Consider the following 25,237-nt stretch of genomic DNA (forward strand, 5'->3'; position numbering starts at 1 on the left):
GCTCTCTCCCTTGGTGCTCTTGCTTGTGTCTATGTGTTCAATTACTGATTATGTGCTGATGCAGCTCAGACCTCTCCTTTGAGGTTGACCAACATGTTCAACTGCCTATTTGACCTTCATTGTCATTTGGAAATCTCAGCTACTAGGTCCAAATTCCTAATATGTCTCAATCTCAAAAATTCCCATCCCTAAACTGTTTATTTTCAGATGTCCCTTTACTTCATCCTTTCTTCTCTCTTCCCACTTCCCCTTACTTTTGCTTATCTCATTTTGGTAACTTCGGTCTTTGTTAGAATAAGCATTAGGATCTTTGGTATGGCCTAAAGGCCCTGCACTGGCTGGCCCTGCCCATCTCTCTAGCTTCATGTAGCTCCCCTTCTGCTCTCATTCCCTCTGAAGAACTGTGCTTCCTCCTACAAAAGGGCCATTTTACAAGCTTCTCTTTTTGCTTGGAATGCTCCTCCTTTCTGTTGCTAGTTATTATAATTTCGATTCATTTTCCCCATCATAGCTCCATTTCTCACTTTCCTAGAGAAGCTCTGTAAGTCATTTGCCCTATCATCAAATGTTATGGCACCATATATGAATTCTTTATAACACTAATAACAGATTTAATTGTACTTTAAAAAAATCATTTAGTATGTTTTCCCCACTAGAATGTCATCTCTCTTAGAGCAAATGTTATGTCTGTTCTTCACCATCACATTTCCAGCATAGTGCCTGGTACATAGTAGGCAAATAGCAAATATTTTAAATGATTTTTATACATTAACTTTAAAAGATTAACAATCTTTTCTTAATTGTTTGTGGTTTCTGCATATGTATTTACCAATGTAGCTCACGTAGTTTCCATAGTTTTATGTGGATCCAATCCTGATGACATTCTTTCTGAAAATTATAAAGATAAATTTTTAAAAGTTGAATGAATTATGTAGGGATCAAATGCAAAAAAAATTGATGTAGCTCATAATTTATTCTCTTCCTTGTTTTTTTTTTTTTTTTTTTTTTTTTTTTTTTTTTTTTTTTTTTTTTTTTTTTTAAGAGATGGTGTCTTGCTTTGTCACCCAGGGTGGAGTGCAGTGGTGTGATTGTAGCTCACTACAACCTTAAACTCCTGGGCTCAAACCACCTTCCACCTTAGCCTCTCAAGTAGCGGGGACTATAGGCACTTGCCACCATGCCTGGCCAATTCCCCCATGTTCTTAATTTATTTTTTCTACATTAACCTCTTTCCCCAGGTTCTTTGTAGAGATCAGTATTTTAGTAAGTCTAGTGTGTGTGCAAGTGAAATATATACAATATTCCAGCGTAATTCAGCAGACTCTCAACTTGTTCATCAGTTCATAATTTCACAGGATTAAAAATAGTTTAGCCATCTGCTAACTGACCAAACAATTTTAGTATTGTGAAAGGGCGTGGTAGCAAAGGGAGATACAGGGTCTAGGTATAATGTCAGAACAAGGCTCAGTGTAGAAACTACCTTGTGACCTCTTCATACTGAAACTTAACAGTCAGTTCAAAATTAGGAAGAGATTTGGTGGAGGTTAAGCATAGTAGAGTCCTGACAATAGGGGATTTCCTAGATTAAAGTGACAGAATTTCTTTCAGCGTTAATATCTCACTAAATTTTTTCGAGAAAAGATAGTATGTTTATAAAGACATGAATTCTGTGAAAATTATAATCTATAATTTAAAATAATATGTAATAGATTTCTGTATATTACTAAAGAAATTAATTAATTGGCCTTTTACATTTTACTCCTTAATTAGGAAAACCAGTAGCTTCCCAGTCATCTCGAAGTGAATCTGAAATTGTGCCAAAAGTTGCTAAAATGACAGTATCTGGAAAGAAGCAAACTATGGGATTTGAAGTGCCTGGGTAAGACTTTGAGTACCTCCCTCACCCCCGCCCCCATGTCCACCCCCAACCTCACGTATTGTCTCCTATTAGTCTGTAAGAAAGAGACTTTCAATTTTGCATAATGTGTCATTAGTATTGAAGTATCATATATCCTAAGTATAACATAGTACAAAAGGCAAAAGGAGAAATTAGGCTTGATTCTGGCCTATGTAGGTGTATTACTTATCCTACCTCACTGTCAATTTTCTCACATAAATATTTTATAGCTACTTTAACATAAAAAAAAATCTGATTTAGTGAAACCTAGCACTGTCAGATGGGGAATTCTTATACCACTAGGTGGCACGGGTAACCAGACTTAAGAGTGAGTCAGCAAATCATGGAATCATTAGTTAAATTTTTTAATGACTGACATATTTTTAAACTCTTTTGAATTTTCATATTGAATGAATTGGATCATTGTGGCAAAGACAGATGATATGAAACACATCTGGAATTTGAAATATCTTGTGAAAATGGAAATCACCATACCTTGGTAGCTCATGTTTGTTCTCATCACAGTCTCTAGAATCCTTCCAGTTCTTAAAGACAAGGGAAGTGAGTTGCTTTGAAGCCATTAATTTTTAAGTTCAGAATTTTCAGTTGTTCAATAAAGCTGTTACTTATAAATTATATGTATTTTGTCTGCTAAATTGATAAAGAAACATTGTTATCAAATATAAACAATAGGTTTTTACTATAAACAATAGATTTTTATATAGTTTTTTCTTTTTTTTCTCCCTTTTCCAAAATTATATCTTTTATGAAACAAACTCAGGAGCCTTATTTTTTTCCCTTACGATATTCTTTTATCTAAATTAGTGAGGTATGATGGGTTTTGGTTGGGAAGAATGTTAATCATCACCTAGTTCAATTTTTGGATTTTATAGATTTCAAAGTCAGTAAAGGAAAGGACTCCTTATCTAAGACACAGAAGGCATTCAGTATACATTAATTAAATGATTGGATGAATAAAACATTTAATTTATATCATGAGTAACTTTAGCCTGTTAAAATAATTTAGAATTCTGATTCAGTCTCAAAAATCTTCATGTATGTCTTTTTTCCTTCTGAATTAGGGTTGGGTTATCAGAATCATAATTGCTCTTTTTGTCCTTATTCTTGAGTGCCATTTAATTCTATTATGGGATTTTTCCATCGAAGGAGAGAGAGAAAATACATAGAATACACAATTTATTTTTCTAAGGATTTTATATTCTTTCAAGGAAAGAATAAGTTAAGCTGGATAGTCTTGTTTCTCCTTTGCATATCTGAGTTCCTCACTAGATTGTAATCTTTTGGGAGTGGTAGTTAGCTTTTTCATTTCTATGTCATTTTCTTTTCAACATCAGTACCTAGTATATATTGTAGTTTTTAGTAAATCAAATGTTTGTTGAATTAATTAATTAAAGCTCCACTGTCGAAAATGTTTACAAAATGTAGTCATTTAGAGATATCTCCCCTAAGGGAGATAGTAAAAAGGATCATAAGTTTATCATGTTGGAAGGATGAGTTGAGGTAAAACTATATTTTAATACTAGTTCTACTGCAGTAATACATTTGGCGCCATTTTTACAAAATATCCCCTTTATACCATTGATTTTGATAGGATGGATTTTATGGCCAAGGCTGTGGACTTAGATTTTGAATTTTAGTTACTTTTTAAGATATTTTCTTCTTACCTTCATTTTTTGGTACACTGTTTTTCTCTTGGGATCTTCCACATCTGTATTTGTGTGGTTTGAGTCTAGCTACTTATCATTTCCACCTTAACAGACTCTAGCTACTTAGCAGAGATTATTTTTGGTCTGGAGTATAAAGAATTATGAAGAAACAGTTTTTCTGCCCTTCTGACATAGAACATCAGTTGAATTGGTTTAAAATGCTTTTTTCCTATCTGCCTTCTGTAGAGTAACTTCTGAAGAAAATGGTCATAGTTTCCACACACCTCAAAAGGGACCGCCCAGTGAAGATGTCAGCATTGCTTCTTCTGATGTTCTTGAGACTGCTTCTAAATCTGCTAATCCACCCCACATGATTCAAGCATCAGAAGAGCAGAGTTCAGCCCCAGTGTCAGTGAAAAAGTCTGGCAAGCTGAGACAGCAAATAGACGTGAAGGTGGAACTGGAGAAGCGACAAGGAGGGAAGCAGCTCCTCAACTTAGTGGTCATTGGTAATGCCCTTTGTCCCTCTGGATCGTCAGCCTCCATGCCTTAGCCTGCCCACTGTTTTATGGCTGCATGGAAATTCTGAGTTTCTCCATAGGTGGAATGGACAGAAAGCAAGGAGGCGTGACCTCATAATGCTTTCTAGTCACCTGAGGAGAGAATGCTGTTACCGAAGAAGTCACTACACTTGGTTGTGGGATTTTTCGTTTTGTGAACATTTTGAAATTGGCATGTCTTGTTGACAATTTTAATTTCCAAAAATCTGAGAAACTTACCCCCTCTGTAAAGAGACATGCTCTTTTTTTTTTTTCTATTTAGATGTTTTAACTGTCATTTGATAAATATTCGTATTGTTACTGTAAACCACTGACATGAAATACTGAGTTATATATTTATGCAATGCCTCAATGTGAACGTCTGGAAATATACCTGGTATTAATCCTGAATCAATTTTCTTTAGGTCATGTTGATGCTGGGAAAAGTACTCTGATGGGCCATATGCTTTATCTTCTGGGTAATGTAAACAAAAGAACTATGCATAAGTATGAACAGGAGTCTAAAAAGGCTGGCAAAGCTTCGTTTGCATATGCATGGGTCTTGGATGAGACTGGCGAAGAAAGGGAAAGGTAGTCACTATATTTCACAATTTTCAGTTTGAAGTCATACAGTCTTCTAAAATAAGTGTGTAATATGTCTCAAATTTGTAAAACATATGAAATACTTTAGAGACTATTTTTAGAAAATAGCTTTTAAATATCAGGGAAATATTTTGATTTTTTTTGCTGTAAGCTACATACTGTTTTTACTCCTCTGAACTTTATGGAAATAGATTAAAAGAATGTTTATCAGAAACAAAGTAAAACAAAAGCCATGCAGAAAAAAAACCAGTAAAAATCATAAGCTAATTATTCTATGGGATAAGTTTCAGTTGTCACTTCCTTAGTTTATGTCAAATTGTCTTGATTTTGAATTAAAATTATGAGTAAGACTTTTAATTTCATGTCAGCTTACAAAGGAAATGTAACTGTAGTAAAACCTCTTTTGTCTAGAATCTAAGTAACCAGCAAATTCAAATTACTAAACAGTTCATTTTTATACTTTATATGTTCTGTTTTCATGAGATGTCAGCAAACCAGTAATTCTGTAGCTATAATGCAGTCAGTTACTTCTCTTTCTCTGTTACTGTGTTGAGTGCTAATTTTGGGGAGATTCTAATAGGAATGTGCAGCTACTAATATACTCTGGCCAAAGAATAGTATTTCTTTAGAAGTATTTTTAGAGTGACAGTATATATCACGTTAGGGTGGGAGAGCCAAAGGACACCTTGATAATGTCATGGCAGATATATCAACTGTGTCAAAATAATAACTCTTTACAAACCAAGTCCTGTGAAAGTCTTAACAAGGAGATTAAACTGTGTTCCCTGATGTCTTCAGTCTGATTATTGGAGAATATATCTGGATTTTCATGCCTTTTAAATGTGTATTTTCTTGCAGTCTTGCATAGTCTCCATTAAAATATATAAGATAATGTTCTGTAAAGCAGGTCACAGTATTTGTTACCTCTTCTGGTAAAGCGGAATTTGTATCATAATGTTTTCTCTTCTTTGTGGGTATCTTTAATTCTATATAGTATCACAGACCTGTTTTCTATCCTAGTAAGAAAAATTAGCTGGACGGTTGCCAATTATGGAAAACAATGGAATTGTATATGATACAATATTAGAAGCCTAAATAATTTTCACCTGTCAGTTTAACAAGCACATTATTAAAGTATGTAGCTTTTTAGTTTTCTTTGCATTATCTAATAAGTAGGTAAAGACATTGACAACAGTATAATTTTAAGTTAGAATGGTTCACTTGAATTTACTTAGTATCTTAGTTGAGCTGGCAAGTGAACTAATTGATTTGAATCCTACAATGGTCAGTCATTTTAGCTTTTTTGATAATGTATCTATTGATTGGTTTTCATATTTTTGCTGCCGGTAATTCTTTATTGCTCAGCATGATATAAGTTTTACAATATTTCTTCATTCCGTAGATAGCAGATGCTTTCAGGTACATAATGGGAGTTTTAGTTCACCACCATATGTTCCTTAAGAGCATTTACAAAATGTAATATGTTGCTTATCCCACCATGTTAAATATTTGTAAATCCCCTGTTCTTTTCAGATACTGAAGAACAGAAATGAGTAAATTTCCTATCCTTTGAGTTGCAATGACATTACATATCCTTAGGGTTACAAATTGAAATCAGAGCTGGGTCAGCAGCGTATACTTAGGTCAGTCTACAGAGGATCTCAGAATGTCTTAGTTCACCATTATTCTGAAGGTGCCCGTGATCCTTGGATTATTGGGAATTATTAAAGAGAATTAAGCATCACTTTGTCAAAGTTGGATGGCCCATGCTTTCAGGTTAAACTCAAATGTCTTGACTAAGGAGACCCACAGTTACTTTATTGCTAGGGCAAACCTATGGTTTGTTATTCTAATTGTTCTACTCTTTCGGTAGTAAAAGGGAGTATTATTATTCATTACTTTGGATGATTTGGGGGCAGACCTCGTTTATTGCCTGCATGATTTCCCCGTCTAAATTTCTGAGGCCTAGAATGACTAGACCTTCCGTAGGCTTTCTTATACAAGCTGAGCATCCCTAATCTGAAAATCTGAAATTCAAAATGCTCAAAAATCTGAAACTTTTTGAGTGCTGACATGACATCACAAGTGGAACATTCTACATCTGATCTCATATGACAGGTCACACAAAACGATTGAAAATGTTTCATAAGATACCCTCCAGGCTATGTATATAATGTGCATATGAAACATAAATGAATTTTGTGTTTAGACTTGGGTCCCATTCCTGAGATATCTCATTACGTATATGCAAATATTTCAAATCCAAACAAATGTGACATTTGAAAAACTTCTAATCCCAAGCATTTCACTAATCTTAATCTACATTTTTTGTGGCTGAAAAAAGGCACTGTGTTGATCTCCAAGAAGAATTAAATAGAATAAAAAGCAGTCTGCTGTTCATGTCTCTCCGTTTCTTAAAAATTAAGCATCTGCTTTGATATCTCATGTTTTCTCAATATGTAATATACTGACCAGCCTTGCAAATGAAAGTTTTAGAAGCTCATTTCTATAACTAGTGAAGCATAAGCATAGAACATGAAGAAAATTACCTCTTGGTAATGGTAATTTTTCATTTATCTTTTCTCATGTGCAGTATTTTTCCCCCATTTAGAGTTGTCCCCATGTATCTTTCGTTGTTCACAATTTACACTATTTCTTACAAAAAAAAGTAAGGTAAGAGGGTATAACTGTCATTTTTATTGAGCTCTTACTGCAAACACAACTTCATGTTAAAGCCATATCAATGTACTTCTATGATACCAGACATTCCAGCCCTGATCGATAATTTAATTATTCAGAAATAATGGTCTATAAATAAAATTTCCATTTTTACCTAAGAATTTAGATGGGCATGTAGACTATTATTAATTTACTCTATAGCACTATTTACATAGTACATTCTAACCATTTTATGTTTTGTTTAAGGGGAGTAACCATGGATGTTGGTATGACCAAGTTTGAAACCACAACCAAAGTTATTACATTAATGGATGCTCCAGGCCATAAGGACTTTATTCCAAATATGATTACAGGAGCAGCCCAGGTAACTGATATTTTCTTCATGATAGTGTACTGATTGTATTTTATAAAATTTCCTGATGCTGAGGTTACAATTCTAGGATTTTAACTTTTAAAATATTTTAAAATGGAAAGTTTTAACCTTTCTCAAGTTTGAACAAGAAAACAGCAGTATTGTATTTTTCATGATCTTTTTACCTGTACTTTGTAAAATCTTGTTAAATTTCTTAGAAAGAAACAAAATGTATAAAAGCTATGAATTTCTGGCCAGGTGCGATGGCACACGCCTGTAATCCAAGCACTTTGGAGGCTAAGGCAGGTGGATCACCTGAGGTCAGGAGTTCAAGACTAGCCTGACCAACATGGTGAAACGCCATCTTTAAAAAAAAAAAAAAAGCTATGAATTTCTTTATCATAAAATCTGCCTTAAGTCTTTCAATATATTGAAAAGACATAAGGTCTTTTGACCTTATGTCTTTTAAAAGATATCTTTTAAAAAGATACAGGACTTAATTATTCAGAAATCTTTTTAAAGAGCTTATTTATGCAGAAATAATGAAGCTTGGGTATTTTCACCCAGTGGTTTATTTAATTCCTTTATAGTATTAAAAAGCATTCAATTTGTAAATTACATGATTCTTAATAAGAATGCTACAAAAAATCAAATATAATTTGCAGTCATGCATCTCTTAATGATAAGGATATGTTCTGAGAAGTCAGTTGTTAGGCAACTTCAGTATTTGTGGACATACTGTAATTTACACAAACCTAGATGGTAACAGCTATTATACACCTAGACTACTTGGAGCCTATAGCTTCAAGGCTACAATCATGTTTAACATATTACTGTATTGAATACTGTAAGCAGTTGTAACACAGTGGAAATTGTGTATCTAAACTGATCTAAGCATATTATAGAAAAGGTACAGAAAAAATAGGGCATAAAAGATAATAGATGCTCCACCTGTATAGGGCGTTTACCATGAATTGAGCTTGTGGGACTGGAAGTTGCTCTGGATGATTTGGTGAGTGAGTGGTGAGTGAATGTGAAGGCCTAGGACATTACTGCACACTACTGTGTACCTTACAAACACTGTATACTCAGGCGACACTAAATTTATTTAAGAATATATTTTTCTTTCATAATAAATTAACCTTAGCTTACTGTGGCTTTTTTTACTTTATAAACTTTAAATTTTTTAAACTTTCTGACTCTCTTATAACACTTAGTTTAAAGCAAAAACATATTGTACAGCTGTACGAAAATATTTTCTTTCTGTATAGCCTTATCCCATAAGCTTTTTAAATTTTCTTTTTTTTGTGAAAAGCAAAGACACAAATACACACATTAGCCTAGGCCTACACAGGATCAGGATCATCAATGTCACTGTCTTCCACCTCCACGTCTTGTCCCACTGGAAGGTCTTCAGGGGCAATAACGTGCATGAAGCTGCCATCTCCTATGATAACAATGCCTTCTTCTGGATACCTCCTGAAGGACCTGCTTGAGGCTGTTTTACAGTTAACTTATTTTTTAATAAATGCAAGGAATATATTTTAAAATAATTACAAAGTGAAAAATAGTACATAAACCACTATCATAGTTATTATTGTTATAAACTACTGTACATAATTGCATATGCCATATTCTTTTATATAATTGGCAGCACAGTAGATTTGTTTATACCAATAGCATCACAGATACATGAGTAATACATGGTGCTGTGACATTGTGGCAGCTACGACATCATTAGGCAATGGGAGTTTTTCAGCTCTATTGTAATTTTAATGTGGGACTACCATTGTATATGAGGTCCATGGTTGACCAAAACATCATTGTGCTGCACATCACAGTAACTCTAAGTGATTAAAGCAATGAAAATAGCACTGCAGATATAGGGCATTGATTTCTTTCATAATGGATGATTACTGGAAAACAGGAAGAGTTAAAATAACTTGGTTCTGTAACACGGCAAAAGTGTGACTTCAAGCAATTAACCATTTTCTGGGTTCCACTCATTAAAAGAGTAATTTTTTTTTTTTTAGACTGAGTTTCGCTCTTGTTACCCAGGCTGGAGTGCAATGGCGCCATCTCGGCTCACTGCAACTTCTGCCTCCTGGGTTCAGGCAATTCTCCTGCCTCAGCCTCCTGAGTCGCTGGGATTACAGGCACGTGCCACCATGCCCAGCTCGTTTTTTGTATTTTTAGTAGAGATGGGATTTCACCATGTTGACCAGGATGGTCTCCATCTCTTCATCTTGTGATCCACCCGCCTCGGCCTCCCAAAGTGCTGGGATTACAGGCTTGAGCCACCACGCCCGGCAAGAGTAATTTTTTGAGGCAGAGTCTCACTCTGTAGCCCAGGCTGGAGTGCAGTGGCACAATCACCAGTCCCTGCATCTGCAACCTCCTGGACTCAAGTGATCCTGTCACCCTAGCCTCCTGAGTAGCTAGGCCTGCAGGCCTGTGCCACCATGCCTGGCTAATTTTTAAATTTTTTGTAGAGGCGGGATCTCATTGTATTGCCGAGGCCGGCCTTAAAATCCTGGGCTCAAGCAATCCTCCCACCTCAGCCTCCCAAACTGTTGGGATTACAGTTGTGAGCCACTGTGCCCAGCCAAAAAGAGAATTTTAAGATAAACATTTGTCAACCAAAAAGGATATTGTATGAATATATTATATGTGAAGATAAATGAGAAATTATTTGATTCCATTTTAGAAAGTTAATATGTAATTTTAGAATATTAATTCAAGATTCATGGGCTGAATGTGATAAAAGATTGAAATAAAGTAATTATCACTGTTAACTGAGTATCGAATATGGGCCGGACGCTATAGTAGGTGTTATATGCATTTAGTTTAATATAATCTTTATAACAACTCTATGAAGTATATATTATCACCATTTTAAATTAGTATGCAATCATCCCTCCATATACATTGGTTCTGCGTTTGTGGATTCAGTCAACTGTGGATAAAAATATTTGGGGAAGGGGTGGAATTCCGCAAAGTTCCAAAAAGCAAAATTTGAATTTGCTGCATGCTGAGTACTGTGTTGAATCTATGCAAGTCAAGTGAAGTCATGTGTAAGCATTGTATTAGGCATTATACATAATCTAGAGATAATTTAAAGTGTGCGAGGGGAAGTGTATAGGCTATATGCAAAGACTACCCCTTTTGTATAAGGGACTTAAGCATTCAGATATTTTGATATCTGTGGGGGTTGGAAGGTCTGGAACCAATCCCTCACTGATACTGAAGGAAACTGTACTTCTCAGTGCATCTACCAAAGAATACAATATAGTTTTGATTTTTCTTTATATGTGTGTGTGTGTGTGTGTGTGTGTGTGTGTGTGTGTGTGTGTGTGTCTGCAAGTCTTTTTCTTTTTTTTTCATTGAGTGATTACTTTTTGAATGCTGGCTATGTAGCAAGCACTGTGGTAAGCAGTCTGGGAATACAATGTCTACAAAGCACTGATAGTTTAATGGAAGAGACAAACACCAGAACAAGTAGTTATAGTAAAAATGCTTTTGAATTCTAGGACCTTAGAGCCATAGTTATTATAAAGATTGTTTATTCCAGGCCCAGGTGTGGAGGCTCATGCCTGTAATCCCAGCACTTTGGGAGGCTGAGGTGGGCAGATCAGTTGAACCCAGGAGTTCAGGACAAGCCTGGGCAACATGGCAAAACCTTATCTCTACTAACATACAAAAAAGTTAGCTGGGTTTGGTGGCAGGTTCCTGTAGTCTCACTTACTCAGGAAGCAGAAGTGGGAGAATCACCTGAGCTGGGGAAGTTGAGGCTGCAGTGAGCTGTGAGTGAAGGGAGTGAGACCCTGCCTCAAAACCAAAAATCATTTATTTCCAACTCTTTCTGGAATTATGGTAGACAAGGATTTTAGAGATCATCTAATTGAATTCCATTATGTAACAAATAAAGAGACTCAAAGATGTTAAGAAACTTTCCCAGTGTGCAAAATATTGCAGTAGGCTTTGGGAACACAAAACATACAAAGCATCTCCCTCGCCTCAGGGAAATCACAGTGTAGAAGATGAGATGTGAAAGATGAAAGCCTAACAGTTGCACTCCAGGAAGAACAGAGAAGATACACATTGTGAGGAGAGAGCACTTTATCCTCCTTGATCTTCAGAGGCTTCCTTGAAAACGTGTAGTAGGCATTTGGATTCCCAAAGACAAGAGCTATTGCCTAGAAATAATAATAATACAGAAATTACCCAGTAATTTTTTTGGCGATCGTAATAGGAAGATTAGATAGAATGTTTGTGGCCTTAGGCGTCTTAATACCAATTCAATAAATTTCACATTTTAACCTAAGAAGGTAAATAGAGTTTTACAGTTATATGAAAACCTAATGAGAAAAAGATTTTCAATTACTGAGAGTAGGACTTGAAGTTCAGTCTGAATGTTTTATATAAACTATATTTATCCCCAAGTGTTTCTGTGAAGTAAGTACATTGATAACCCAGACAGGTTAGACATCTTGCTTGAGATGTGGAGAACAGTTACTGACTACAAGTATATGTGAAAGAGCCAATTTTCAAACTGATTGCTCCAATTTGTACTCTTATCTAAGAATCCTTGATCAAAAGAGCTGGATCTCATTGAGGAAATTGGTGTTCAGCTTTATAAAATATGAAGGATTGGAAGTGAAGACTGCACTTAAGAGTAGAGACAAAGCAGGAGTATTTAGGTACAAGTAAAAGGAAACGGGAATAGTGTAAATTGCCCCACCAGACAAAGTACATGGATGGTACTTCAATTTATTTATTTATTTTTATTTATTTTTGAGAAGGAGTCTTGCTCTGTCTCCCAAGTTGGAGTGCAGTGGTGCGATCTTGGCTCACTGCAACCTCCACCTCCTGGGTTCAAGCAATTCTCCTGTCTCCTGAGAAGCTAGGACTACAGGTGCGTGCTACCACGCCTGGCTAATTTTTGTATTTTTAGTAGAGACGGGGTTTCATCATATTGGTCAGGCTGGTCTTGAACTCCTAACCTTGTGATATGCCCACCTCGTCCTCCCAAAGTGCTGGGATTACAGGCGTGAGCCACCCAGCCCGGCCAGATACTTCACTTTAAATTGTAATGTTCTATTGTAAGAAAGTATCTGAGACATTCTTGACATATTTTATGACCATTTGTTTTCCTTATGGTGAGGATTATATATTACATGTGAAATTATTATTATTATTATTTTTTTTTTTTTTGAGACAGAGTCTTGCTCTGTCACCAGACGCCAGGCTGGAGTGCAGTGTTGCGATCTCAACTCACTGCACCCTCTGCCTCCCGGGTTCAAGCAATTCTCCTGCCTCACTGCACCCTCCGCCTCCCGGGTTCAAGCAATTCTCCTGCCTCAGCCTCCTAAGGAGCTGGGACTACAGGTGTGCACCACCACGTCCAGCTAATTTTTGTATTTTATTTTAGTAGAGACGGGTTTCACTACGTTGGCCAGGATGATCTCGATCTCCTGACCTCGTGATCTGCCCGCTTTGGCCTCCCAAAGTGCTGGGATTCCAGTTGTTAGCCACTGCACCCGGCTGAAATTCTTTAAAAACTGGACAGCACAGTCATTCGGGAAGCAACAAAAAAACAAGCTGTTGTGGACTCTGTTCTGACCAGAAAGCAGGAGAACTTAATGATGTGGATGGAATATAAGAGGACCCTGAGAGAAAGTGATTACCATTAACAGTCTCTAGATCGCTAAAGAGGGGAATGCCAGGTGTAGTCATTGTTTCCTGGATTACGCAAAAGTGGCTTTCTGTGACAAACAGGTATGCATACAAAGCAAAGGCTGTAAAAGAGAAAATCAAAAGAGTGTTCTTTAAAAAATGCCCCTACAGTGCATTGACAGAAATAATTGATAAGAATGAAAAGGAGGAACACCTATGGTTGCACAAATTGTCTGTTGCACATTTTAAAAGGCTGGATCCCCATGATGTGGCATCAACACAAAAGAGTAGTGGGAACCCGTAAAGTTGGTTTCAATAAGGCTAACAAAGAAAGTGAGCTAAGCTAAGGTTAGCTTGCTTCTTTTATGGGATGTGTAATTTGAGTCTGAAAGAAATGTCTTTCTGATTTGCAAGATGGTCCACAGAGGTTAGAAAACTTTGTTATACAAGGCTTTTTTTCAATAGCTGTAGAGGATGAATACACTGCTTTTCGATAATTCACTTATTTGCAGTTTTTCTTCATTCTAAATAATATTCTGGTGAATATCTTTGTAAATCTATGCTTACTTCTCTGGGATATATTCCTAGCGGTAGAATTGATGGGAGGTAAAATATTCATAATTTTTAAGTTCTTGATACTTTTCATGAAAATGCCCCCTGGAAGGTTGTGCACCTACAGTCCCATCAGCGATATTTGAGAATGTCCTTCTTGCTTACAGCAAATAATTTTGTCTTATAAATCTTTAGCAAAGGAGTGGGGGAATATGTCAATGTGTTTTTAATTTAATTTTTAAAAAGTTTTGGTTTCTACTGAATTTGAATTTTTTTCATGTTTGTTGACCATTTATATTTCTTTAGCAAATAGCTTGCGTGTATCCTTTAAAGCTATGTCTTCTTGTTTTCTGTTTTTTTGTTTTGTTTTGTTTTGTTTTGTTTTTTTGTAAAGACTCTATAGAGATTATAACTTTTACCTTACATGTTACAAATGTTTGTCCCGCTTTGTTTACTTATTTTTGTTTTTTGAGACAGAGTCTCGTTCTGTTGCCCAAGCTGGAGTGCAGTGGCTCCATCTTGGCTCACTGCAACCTCTGCCTCCCAGGTTCAAGTGATATTCATACCTTAGCTTCCCAAGTAGCTAGGATCACCAGTGTGTGCCACCACATGTGGCTAATTTTTGTATTTTTTGCAGAGATGGGGTTTTACAGTATTGGCTAGGCTGGTCTGAAACTTCTGACCTCAGATGATCTGCCTGCCTTAGCCTCCAAAAGTGCTGGGATTACAAGTGTGAGCCACTGTGCCCAGCTGCTGTTTACTTATGTTTTTAATTTTGTTTGTTTTTCCTCCTTTGCTTAGATATTTTAATTGTTATATAATCAAATACGGACATTTTTTCTTGTTCTTTATGTCATTATTTTTTGGTGACTTTTTTATCCTAAAATTTAATCCATCTTTGGGAGTCTTTTGCTTGATTTGCTTTGGTGGCGGTAGTTAGGGTCTTCCTTTAAAAATCTGATTAACATAATTAATTGAATAATCTGTCCTTTGAATTAAAATGCTGAAATATTATTTCTGGTTTCAATTATTTTTCTTTTTTAGGCGGATGTAGCTGTTTTAGTTGTAGATGCCAGCAGGGGAGAGTTTGAAGCTGGATTTGAGACTGGAGGACAAACACGAGAGCATGGACTCTTGGTCCGTTCTCTGGGAGTGACACAGCTTGCAGTTGCAGTTAATAAAATGGATCAGGTATTTAAGGGCTTTGCGAGGATTTGTTTAAGATGCTAATTAAGATGTTATTCTGCTCATATGGATGATCTCAAATGTGACTAGTATGTATTTTGTTAGTCCATTGCCATGTTTTTAAAAATAAATTCTCTGTTCTCATCATAAATAAATGAGATGTTAGTAATTTTTAAGCAAGAAAATGTCTTCTTATTTTCAAAATTAATCTTTAAAACTTAAAAATTGTTTTAAATTATAAAATAATACATGTTTATTATAATGGAATGAAAGTATACAAATCAGAAATAAACCTATATTTCCATTTCTCCTTCCCACCCAGCAACTTATAACATTTCATTTCATATATTCATCCAATTTTTAAATATAATCTTTTTATTTATAACATTGGGTTATCTGTTTTATTCTGCTTTTTAAAAAAGATAATTTTCTTGTCTTCTTGTGCATGTTTCCAAGTAATTAATAATCCTTGGATAAAGAGGGTGCTGTTTTAATGGCTCTATTCTATTTTAAAGATATAATTTATTAAACATCTACTTTTGAACATTTCCTCTGTGTGTATTTAGAAATGATTCATTCCATGGAAATTTCTGGGCCTAAGGGAATATACCTTTTAAGATTTGCTGAACCTTTTAAGATTTGATGATTAAAATGCCTTTGAGCAAAATTCTAGTTATTTACTCCTGGCACATACAGTGTATTTACTTTCCTTAACTCTTATCAACACTGCTGTTATTACAAAATTGTTTTCCCAATTTATATATAAAACATGATTCCTCTTTTTTAAAAAAATTTACTCCTCCGTGAATGTTAGTATGTAAATATATTCTGTATATTTAATTTGTTTTTTCTTTTGAGAATTATTTATATAATTTGCTCATTTTTGGAACTGTATTTTTTTCTTATCAATTTGTACTTTATTTATTAAAGATATCACCCCTCTATCCTCTCTTAGATAAAGTTCCCAATTTGCTATTTACTTTTTGTTTATGGTATGTTTTGGATACATACTCAACTTTATAAATAGTTCCTTTTGACTTCTGTCTTTATACTTATGTATTTTCTTTTTTTGAGATGGAGTCTCAGTTGCCCCGGCTAGAGTGCTGTGGTGCCTTCATAGCTTACTGCAGCCTCATTTCCTGGGCTCAAGCAATCCTCCTATGCCAGTCTCACTAGTAGCTGGGACTACAGGTGTGTACCACCATGCCCTGCTAATTTTTAGTTTTTTTGGAGCGATAGTGTCTCTCTGTGTTTCCCAGGCTGGAATGGAACTCCTGGCATCAAGCTATCTTCTTGCCACAGCCTCTCAAAAGTACTAGGATTATAGGTGTGGGTCACGGCACCCAGCCTACTTAGGTATTTTCTTACCCTGGGATCTGATTCACCTACATTTGCTATTAGTTCCTTTGTGGTATTATTAGTATATGTACTTTTGATTTTTCCCAGCATTTGACCATGAAAAATTTCAAATACAAAGAAAAGCTGAAAGAATTTTACAGTAAGCACCCATATTACACCCATTTACTAAGACTCTACCTCTTGATCACATGTTGGTTTCTCTGTCTACTTCTTTATCCATCCATTAATCCATTTATTTGGCATGCATTTCCATGTAAGTTGCAGACCCCTAAATACTGCAGTGGCATGTCATTATCTAGAGTTCATATTACATATACTTTTTGAGTCTATTTGGCTCGAGGGGAGTGCTAATAATTTTATTTTATTCTAACAGTTGGTCCAAGCAAAAGGGAATAAAATACTCACTTTTCCACCCTAGACTTGAAATCACTTTGAGCATATATAAAAAATTCTAAATGTACTGGGGTTTATTTCTAGGGTTTCTCTTTTAGGGAAAATTACTTTTAAATTGTATTAGTGTCAAGATCTGATATTCTGTGTTTTGATTTTAACAGATTTTATATTTGTATTTTATATAGTCGATTATTTATATTTCATTGCAGACATTTAAATTTTATGTATCATGTTCTGAAGCATAGTTTTAAAAACAAATTGGATCTTTATCAGGTTAATTGGCAACAAGAAAGATTTCAAGAGATTACTGGAAAACTTGGGCACTTTCTTAAGCAAGCAGGTTTCAAGGTAAGATCATTTTAAATTTATTTGTTATTACTTTCCTTAAGTCATGAGAGGGAAAACTAATACTTTGATTTTCTTATTAAATTTGTTTAATTCTCTTTGCTTTATTTCCTCTTGAATATCCTGTATATAATATATTCTTTGGATTATTTCACCTTAGAAAATTGCAGATGTTTAACATTCGGGTTTATTTTTACATAAGCAAAATACTTATATCCTACCTATTAAATTAGTTGGTATAGGTTTAGGGAGGTCATAGAGGAATGTGGAAATTGATAGGGAGGAATTTGTCCAACAGGCATATGTAATACCAAATGCTTCAATGTTTTGGAATAAATTTGCAAGTTTCCCAAAATCAAAAAAGTTGAAAATTACTGGATCAGATAACTTTGGGGCTGTAGTTCTATGATTTCTATTACCTTTTAAAAACTACGTGGTTGTTTTGCAAACTTGGTACAGTTATGGTAATGGTGAATCTTTTAAGTTTTTAAAAAATGTGTTAAGTTTCATAAGTCAATCTTTTTAATAGGAGAGTGACGTAGCTTTTATTCCTACAAGTGGTCTCAGTGGTGAAAATCTAATTACAAGATCTCATTCAAGTGAACTCACAAAATGGTATAAAGGACTGTGTTTATTAGAACAAATTGGTAAGTATACTGCTATTCTAGCTTTACTGCATTATAAACTTGGTATTAACTATTATTTAGAATTCTTTATGGGAGATAGTCACATGTATGAAAAAGCATAGAATTTGTAGTCAGAGGAACTAAGTTGCCTGTTTTGTCCACATGTGCAATACTTAACCTGTTAGCTCTGTTTTCCTCAGTGAATGAAGCTAGTGCCTACCTTACATATCTCATAGAGTATTGTTGAAATTAAATGAGATTAACATTCATTGGGACTAGAAGTGTTTGGATTTTATATTTTTTTGGATTTTGGAATATTTACATTATACTTACCATTTGAGCGGCCCAGATTCAAAAATCTGAAATTCAGAATGTTCCAATGAGCATTTTCTTTGAGCATCAAATTGGTGCTCAAAAAGTTTCAGATTTTGGAGTATTTCACATTTCAGAATTTTGGATTCGGATGCTCCATGTGTATATTAGTGACAGTTCATTTGCTGTTAGGAATAATAAAAAGTTATTTTCAAGGAGAAGTGGGATTGTAATGAGTTTATTGAAGTGAGTCAAAAAATTAATTGTAAATTGAACCTTGCCTTTTGCATTTTTTTCCAGATTCCTTTAAGCCTCCCCAGCGATCTGTTGACAAGCCTTTTAGATTATGTGTATCTGATGTTTTCAAAGGTAAGTGCTACCTCTGCAGTGCTTCTTCAGTAGAGCCCCCATTTCCCCATTCCCTCCTGACCTTTCCTAGACTAAGTTATGACAGTGTGTTGCCTTCAGAGTCTCTCTTCTTCATGCCCAAGTCAGGCTCACTGTCAATCTTAAAATGCACAGTTTTAGTCACTTAGCTTCCCTGTCCAGGAAAACCTTCAGTTTGCTTACCATTTCTCATCTTTCAAGCATAAGAAAACCTTTTGTCTTTCCAACTTTATAGTTTTTTTCCTACCGTTAGATTCCTTTAGTTTTCAAGGTGTTCAGCCAACTAGATTGTTCATTGTCTCTTAACCACACCGGATGTGATTATTGCCACATGTCTACCCACGCTTCCCTGTCGTGTCGTTCTTTCCCTTTACTTGTCCATTTCCTGCCCATCTGTAGCTGTCTGGGTCCAATTAGGAGTTAGATACACATAGGCGAAATGGGAAATGTAATATAAAGAATTATTGACTATGAGGAAAATGCAGCTAAAAGATATACAGAAACTTTATAGGTAGGCCTGAGGAAGGACCAGCTTAGAACAGGTTCAGACCTGCTGGAAGAGGTGATGTATTAAACGCCCAAGAATATACCTAACTTAATATAGGCAAGATCCTATATAGAAAACTTTAAAATGGAAATACAGTGTAAAAACTCAATAAATAAAAGGATGTAAGATTTATCTATTAGAATAATAAAAACTGTAAGGATGTCCTTTGTTCTCTAAATCTCCATTGTCACAGAGTCGGCAATGCAGAGTGGATCTAGAACTGAGCAGCAGTAAACTGATAACTGGCATGCTTACCTGCGCACGTGCCCTGATGCATCCCTCTGTATTCTCTCTACCCTCTGTCGTTGCACTTCCATGCAGCGTTATAATTTTTTCTGTGCTATTTATCCCACTTACATTATGAACTCCTTGAAGGGAAGTACTATCTCTTCTTTACCTATATTTGCAGCCCTAGCCCAGTGCCTGGCACATAATACATTTAATATATGAATTAAAAAATGAATGAATGAATGTGCTTTGAAAAAACCATGCAATGAAATTGAAATTTATCATTATCATTATTAGCTTCCAGTGTTCTAGTAATAGAGGAAATATGCTAATGGTTTCCAGAATGCCCATTGTTGATCAAGAATACAAGAGCTGGTTACTTTTCTTTTATTAACAGTGTTTGCTGACTGTACTTTCTCACTTCCTGTTCCCCATTCAGGCTGCTTTCTGGCTTCTTCCTACGCTGCTTTCCTGAGTGTGTTCCTCCTGAGGTCATGAAATATGACCTCTTGGTTGCCAAAGTCAATCACACTTTCAATTCTATCTTACTTGAATTTGGCATTGGTTCTGATGCTGGTAGCCACATCCACCTAGAAACTTTCCTCCCTTGGTTTCTGTGACCTGCTTTCTTCCGTTAACTTGCCTGGTTCTCTGACCTCTGTGTATCTTCTCTATGGGCTCCTCATTCTCTGTCTCTTAAATAGTGTTCTGCTGCCTCAGTCCTCTTTTTACTCTGCAAGCTCCTTTTGAACTGACACCCATGAGTTTCTCTACCTTCTGCATCTTGATGCTTTCCAAATCTCTATCTCTAACCCAAACCTTTTGCTCGTTCTCCACACAATTGTACATCTCTCCTGGGAGTGTTTGTTCTTTGGGGGGTACCATTCTCATGGAATGTGGTGTGATTGGTCCCCACTGGATGGAATGCAACTTCTGCATGTGTATGTCTCATAGACACTTCAGATTGACCAAGCCTAAAAGGGATCTTGTCCTTAGTTGCATATCTCACAGTTAATGCATCATCATCTCAGAGTTTCCCCTTTCTGTCATTACTCTTCACTTTCCAAACTTGTTACTCTTTATTCCCAAATTCTTGAGTTTATTCCTTTCTGTAGTAAGTGTGTGCATTTGTATCAGCTTCTACTCTAACACAGAAATACCTCCGCTCACAATGTTTGCTGGCTTCCTATTACTTAACTGCAGGATGAAATTTAAACCCTAAGTATGATTTGTGAGGCCCTTCTCTGTTGCCTCCTGTCTTGCCTTTTCTTCATTATTCTGTATGGTCCCCTCCCCACAGCCCCCAAGAGTGACAAATGGCTCTTAGCACATCCTTTATTTGGTTATGCCTTTGCATACAGTTTCCTGGGGTAGCAATGCCTTCCCTTTTCTCCCTACCCATACATACAAGCTACCTAGTAAACACTTATTCCTTCTTCAGAGTGCCCAGATTTCTGTTCTCACCATCATGGATTCTTTGGTACACCTTTCTGTTTCTATCATACATTTTAAATAGTTTTGTCTCAGGACGATATAATTGTTTTCATCTTTCTCTTTACTAGTATAATGTCTTTATGGGCAAGGACTTATATTTTTATTTTTTTATCCTCTGAGTTTAGTATAATGTCTGGTACTCAAATACTTATTGTTTCTTAATAAATATTTGAGAAAGGAATGAACCTCTAATTTTGTAATATGAGTACTTTTATTTCCAAAAAAGAGTAAAATATATACCATATTTAGTAGAGATGTTAACTCTGAAATGATGATTATTTAATGTCCGTTGAACTACTAGTTTTATATAACTACTTAGGAACTAAGTAATATTAATCATCAGATAACATTGCTGTATGAATCATAAGATTTTGGTGTGTTTTGCAGATCAGGGATCTGGATTTTGCGTAACTGGTAAAATTGAAGCTGGTTATATTCAAACTGGTGACCGACTACTGGCAATGCCTCCTAATGAAACTTGTACCGTAAAAGGTATTTATCTGCAAGATGCTTTTGCTAAATAAGCCTTAAGTTGAGACAGCAAATTTTTAAAAAGTGGTTCAGTTACCACTCCAAAGTAAGTAACGTCTTACTGAAATTGTAACTGACTGTCAAAATGATACTAACTGTTGAAGATGAAAATGTGAAAACATTAAACGATTTTTTTCTGTTGTGACTGTGTATGTATATATATTTACATATCACATTCTAACTGTGATAGCATTCTATTTTTGACACTGTTTAGAGTAGACTGGTTAGGATTTAACTAGATATGTATGGATACCTCACAGATACATTTGGAATAATATTCTGTAGCAGAAATTACATCTAGTCCCAGCCTGAGCCTAACCAGTCAGTAGCAAAGCAGCCTGCTACAGTCTGTTACTTTGAAATGTGTATTTCAGAATAACTATAAATTAACGGCTTTGGCCATGTTTATGCCAAAAATTTATGTTTATTTTATAGGAAGATGTAAGTAAGATTCAAATGCAGAAAAACCCAATGTTGAAAGGAGAAATTGAACTAGTAAATTGCCACAGTCACTGTTTCTGCACATAGACCTATTTTTTTTTATAGTGACTGATAATTATTTGTCTTCTAATACATACATACATACATACATATTTATGTATGTGAATACATTTTATATGTTACATGTATATTTATGTATATTATTATTTTCCAAATTTTGACTAAAGCTTTATAATTCTATACCTCTTTAATCTGGCTTCCAACTAAGCCTCTGACTTGTGAAGATCTGTTTTATACTATAAAATAACATTATTTGTAACCATTTTAAGCTGAAGCATAGCCTATTGGAAATATAAAAATTTTTTAAATTTTAGTATTTTTCCCTGTTACTCTTAATTTATAGTTCATATCTAGAGTTGTACCTGACTGATTTATAAATTTGAATGTATATTTTGCTTGAATTATTATACTGTCTTTAAAAGAAGATTTCTTGAAAAGTAAGAAATTAATGAATATCTATTGAAGTTACATGGTTTAACCTACATTTAAAAATGAGTAAGGGAATGTAAACCACTTATTTCCATTTTTATTTCTGCCCACTAGGGATCATGAAATTTCTGTTTTGATAGAAAGTAACATGCACTTTAAAAATAGTGTCATTTTCTATAGATCTGTTCATTGTGTGCAAGTACAGCTCTCTGCTTTTGTTTTATAAAGTGACAAGAGCTATAATAATTTTGAAACACTATGTTTTTGGTGTGCTAATGATCATTTTTGAGAACAAGAATTTTTTTTTATGATCGTGCCATGAATTAAAACATGATCCTAAAATTATCACAGACCTTAAGATTGACTCCCTTGTAACCTCTAAAATCCTTAGTCACCTCTGAAAGTCTCACATTCTTTACCCCATTCTTCTTAAACTTTCCACACAGAGAAACTGGAAGCATTATCTTTAATCAGTGTTTGTTAAGAGAGAAGTCTTATCAGAAGCCCCAGGGAAGAACCACCCTACTCCTTGAGAGCCAGTCTTTAAACTTAAACTGACAAGTTCTCAGTTCTCAGTTTCTCACCTTACTGCTTTTGCTTCGGTTTTAGGTTCTTGAATACACTCTTCTGTCTAAACATTTTTAGGTACTACCGTGGCTTTTTGGCCAGTACTGTCCCAAAAGAAAAACTTAACTGAATCTACTACCAACAAATAGAAATTCTAAATTCCATTTCTACTTTATTAACATGTCAAACTCATGGAGTATTAAAAAAGAGCCTCTTTTTGTAATGTTTGTTCCATGAAAAAAGTTAATTTTGATAATTGTTAGGTGTGGAATAGTGTAACCTGACTGAGGGAAAGAAGAACCAAAAATAGAAGTACCTTTGGAAAATTTTATACTTGTAGTCTGAAACCTCTACAAATTTTTAAGCCAAAGGCAATCTCTATTATATGTAAATGTTTAGCTTCTGTTTTCAGTTCCATATTTCATAGCAAAACTCAGGGTCATTCTAAATTTATATTTTAAAACTAAATCTAGTTAGTTGATATTTAACAAACATTCCTTAATACCACAATTGCTAACATGTTTGGGAGGAAGAATCTCTGATACTTGAAGAAAGTTATGCCTTCTTTTCCCAAATTAATGCACATGTGCACATAACATGACATTTTGCATAAAATTCTAGATTGTCTCAGAGATCTTAAAGTTATCCTTGAGCTCCCTAAAAGTCAGAAACTCTCCTTGCTGCATAGGAAATGAGCATTTTCAGAAAGATATGGATGGATTATAATTTACTAAGAACATGTCAGCATGTCAGTCAAGAACTATCCACGGTGGTTGGCCTACACAATCTCTTTGTGAAGAGAATGTGGAAAGGAACTTAATCCATAAATGTATTTCATAAAATCAGAAAACGCGAGATATATTTTAAAAGCCTTTGGATAAGGTAGCTGAGTGTTGCTTTTGGGAACTGCTCTCTACGACTACCTTCAGGACTATGTCTAGGTAAATAGATGTATATCTCCAGATATAGCAACACCTAGGATCATTTTTAAATTTCCTTATCACTATTTCCTTAATGTTTTTCTTTTTATATAACCAGTCATTAGTACGCAGATCTTTCTCTGGGAAGAAGTTCTTTTTAAGCCAGGAGTAGTTAAAAGGCCTGCTGAGAAGACCGTCTGAAATTCTTACCTAGTGTACATGTCCCATAGGTTACTTGGAAAACAAGGATTACTTGTTTAGGTGTTTGTCTAATTAAAAGCAAAATTCAATAGAAGAAAATACTGCTAGACATCTTCTTCAGTCCCATGTTTTATGTCATTTTGAATAATTTGAACTGTTTGTCTGTATCCATTAATATAACATTCAAATATTTGAATGAGGCCTGTTTAATGAATATACCAGTTGTGTCAATGAGTTTAAAAACCTTGATTAAATAAGCAGAAGTCAGCCTTTTATGGGCAAATACAAGTCTCTTTATGTTTAGGGTGGTATTCTAGGAGAATCAGTTCTAGAGGAAGTGTGTTTTCCTCAGCGCTTACAGTTATATTTCTTAACTCTCAATCCATTCATATTGAAAATGATGAATAGTGACTGATGAAGCACAAATCAGCCAAACTCTGTTGGTTGTTATGGTTTGATATCGAGGTGTTTCACTGTATGCTTTGGTTCTTACTCATTTCCAGGAATCACTCTGCATGATGAACCTGTCGACTGGGCAGCAGCAGGCGATCATGTTAGTCTTACTTTGGTCGGGATGGATATCATCAAAATCAAGTGAGTGAGAAAATGAGTTTAAGCAACTGTTGTCTTCATATAGGACCTCACCTCTAAACACATATATTTTGTAGTCTACTAGTTCAATTTTGAATTTCATTTGACCAAAAATAGACAATTATGGAAACGTAAGCAAACCTACTTAAAATTTGAATTAATACATGTCAGTGCACATACTTGGCATGTGCTTCGAGTGAAAGCTCTAATGTATAAAAATGATGTAAGGTTTAAAGCCATGGTTTAACTCAGAAGGGAATATGTAGAAAAAGTCCCTAATTTACTTAATTGTTTTACTTTCCTTGTAAATGGTTTTGAGGTCTTTCTATTTGATGTAAATTTCTCCGCCAACTACCTTTCTTCTCTTTTTGTTGTTCTTACAGTGTTGGCTGTGTATTTTGCGGCCCCAAAGAACCCATTAAAGCTTGCACTCGTTTCAGAGCCCGAATCCTCATCTTTAATATTGAAATTCCTATCACTAAAGGATTTCCTGTAAGTTCCAAAATGTTTTATTGTTCCTATTTTTATAAATTCAAAGTAACTTTATCCTAAACGTTACTTTTAGGAAGTAAATGATAAAGGAACTAAAGAAAGATAAATCTTTCTTTACAAGTGGTGCACTGTATTTATTTTCAATTAACATCTTATTGCTATAA

The 25,237-nt window shown here is 35.0% G+C and overlaps 1 protein-coding gene across 2 annotated transcripts in view; it reads left to right on the top strand.

Annotated features, from left to right (window-relative positions):
* HBS1L (HBS1 like translational GTPase) overlaps positions 1–25,237 on the top strand; it is a 94,660-nt gene that overhangs the window by 51,602 nt on the left and 17,821 nt on the right. For both annotated transcript variants that reach the window (XM_003932461.4, XM_074397430.1), the window contains 11 exons: positions 1,771–1,879; positions 3,811–4,073; positions 4,529–4,694; positions 7,632–7,749; positions 15,010–15,156; positions 17,176–17,250; positions 17,777–17,894; positions 18,486–18,554; positions 21,229–21,333; positions 24,494–24,584; positions 24,965–25,073. In XM_003932461.4, the coding sequence (XP_003932510.2) occupies positions 1,771–1,879; positions 3,811–4,073; positions 4,529–4,694; positions 7,632–7,749; positions 15,010–15,156; positions 17,176–17,250; positions 17,777–17,894; positions 18,486–18,554; positions 21,229–21,333; positions 24,494–24,584; positions 24,965–25,073 (1,370 nt within the window). The remainder of the gene's footprint in view (positions 1–1,770; positions 1,880–3,810; positions 4,074–4,528; positions 4,695–7,631; positions 7,750–15,009; positions 15,157–17,175; positions 17,251–17,776; positions 17,895–18,485; positions 18,555–21,228; positions 21,334–24,493; positions 24,585–24,964; positions 25,074–25,237) is intronic.

Source organism: Saimiri boliviensis, chromosome 4 (assembly GCF_048565385.1).
Source record: "Saimiri boliviensis isolate mSaiBol1 chromosome 4, mSaiBol1.pri, whole genome shotgun sequence".
NCBI lineage: Eukaryota > Metazoa > Chordata > Mammalia > Primates > Cebidae > Saimiri > Saimiri boliviensis.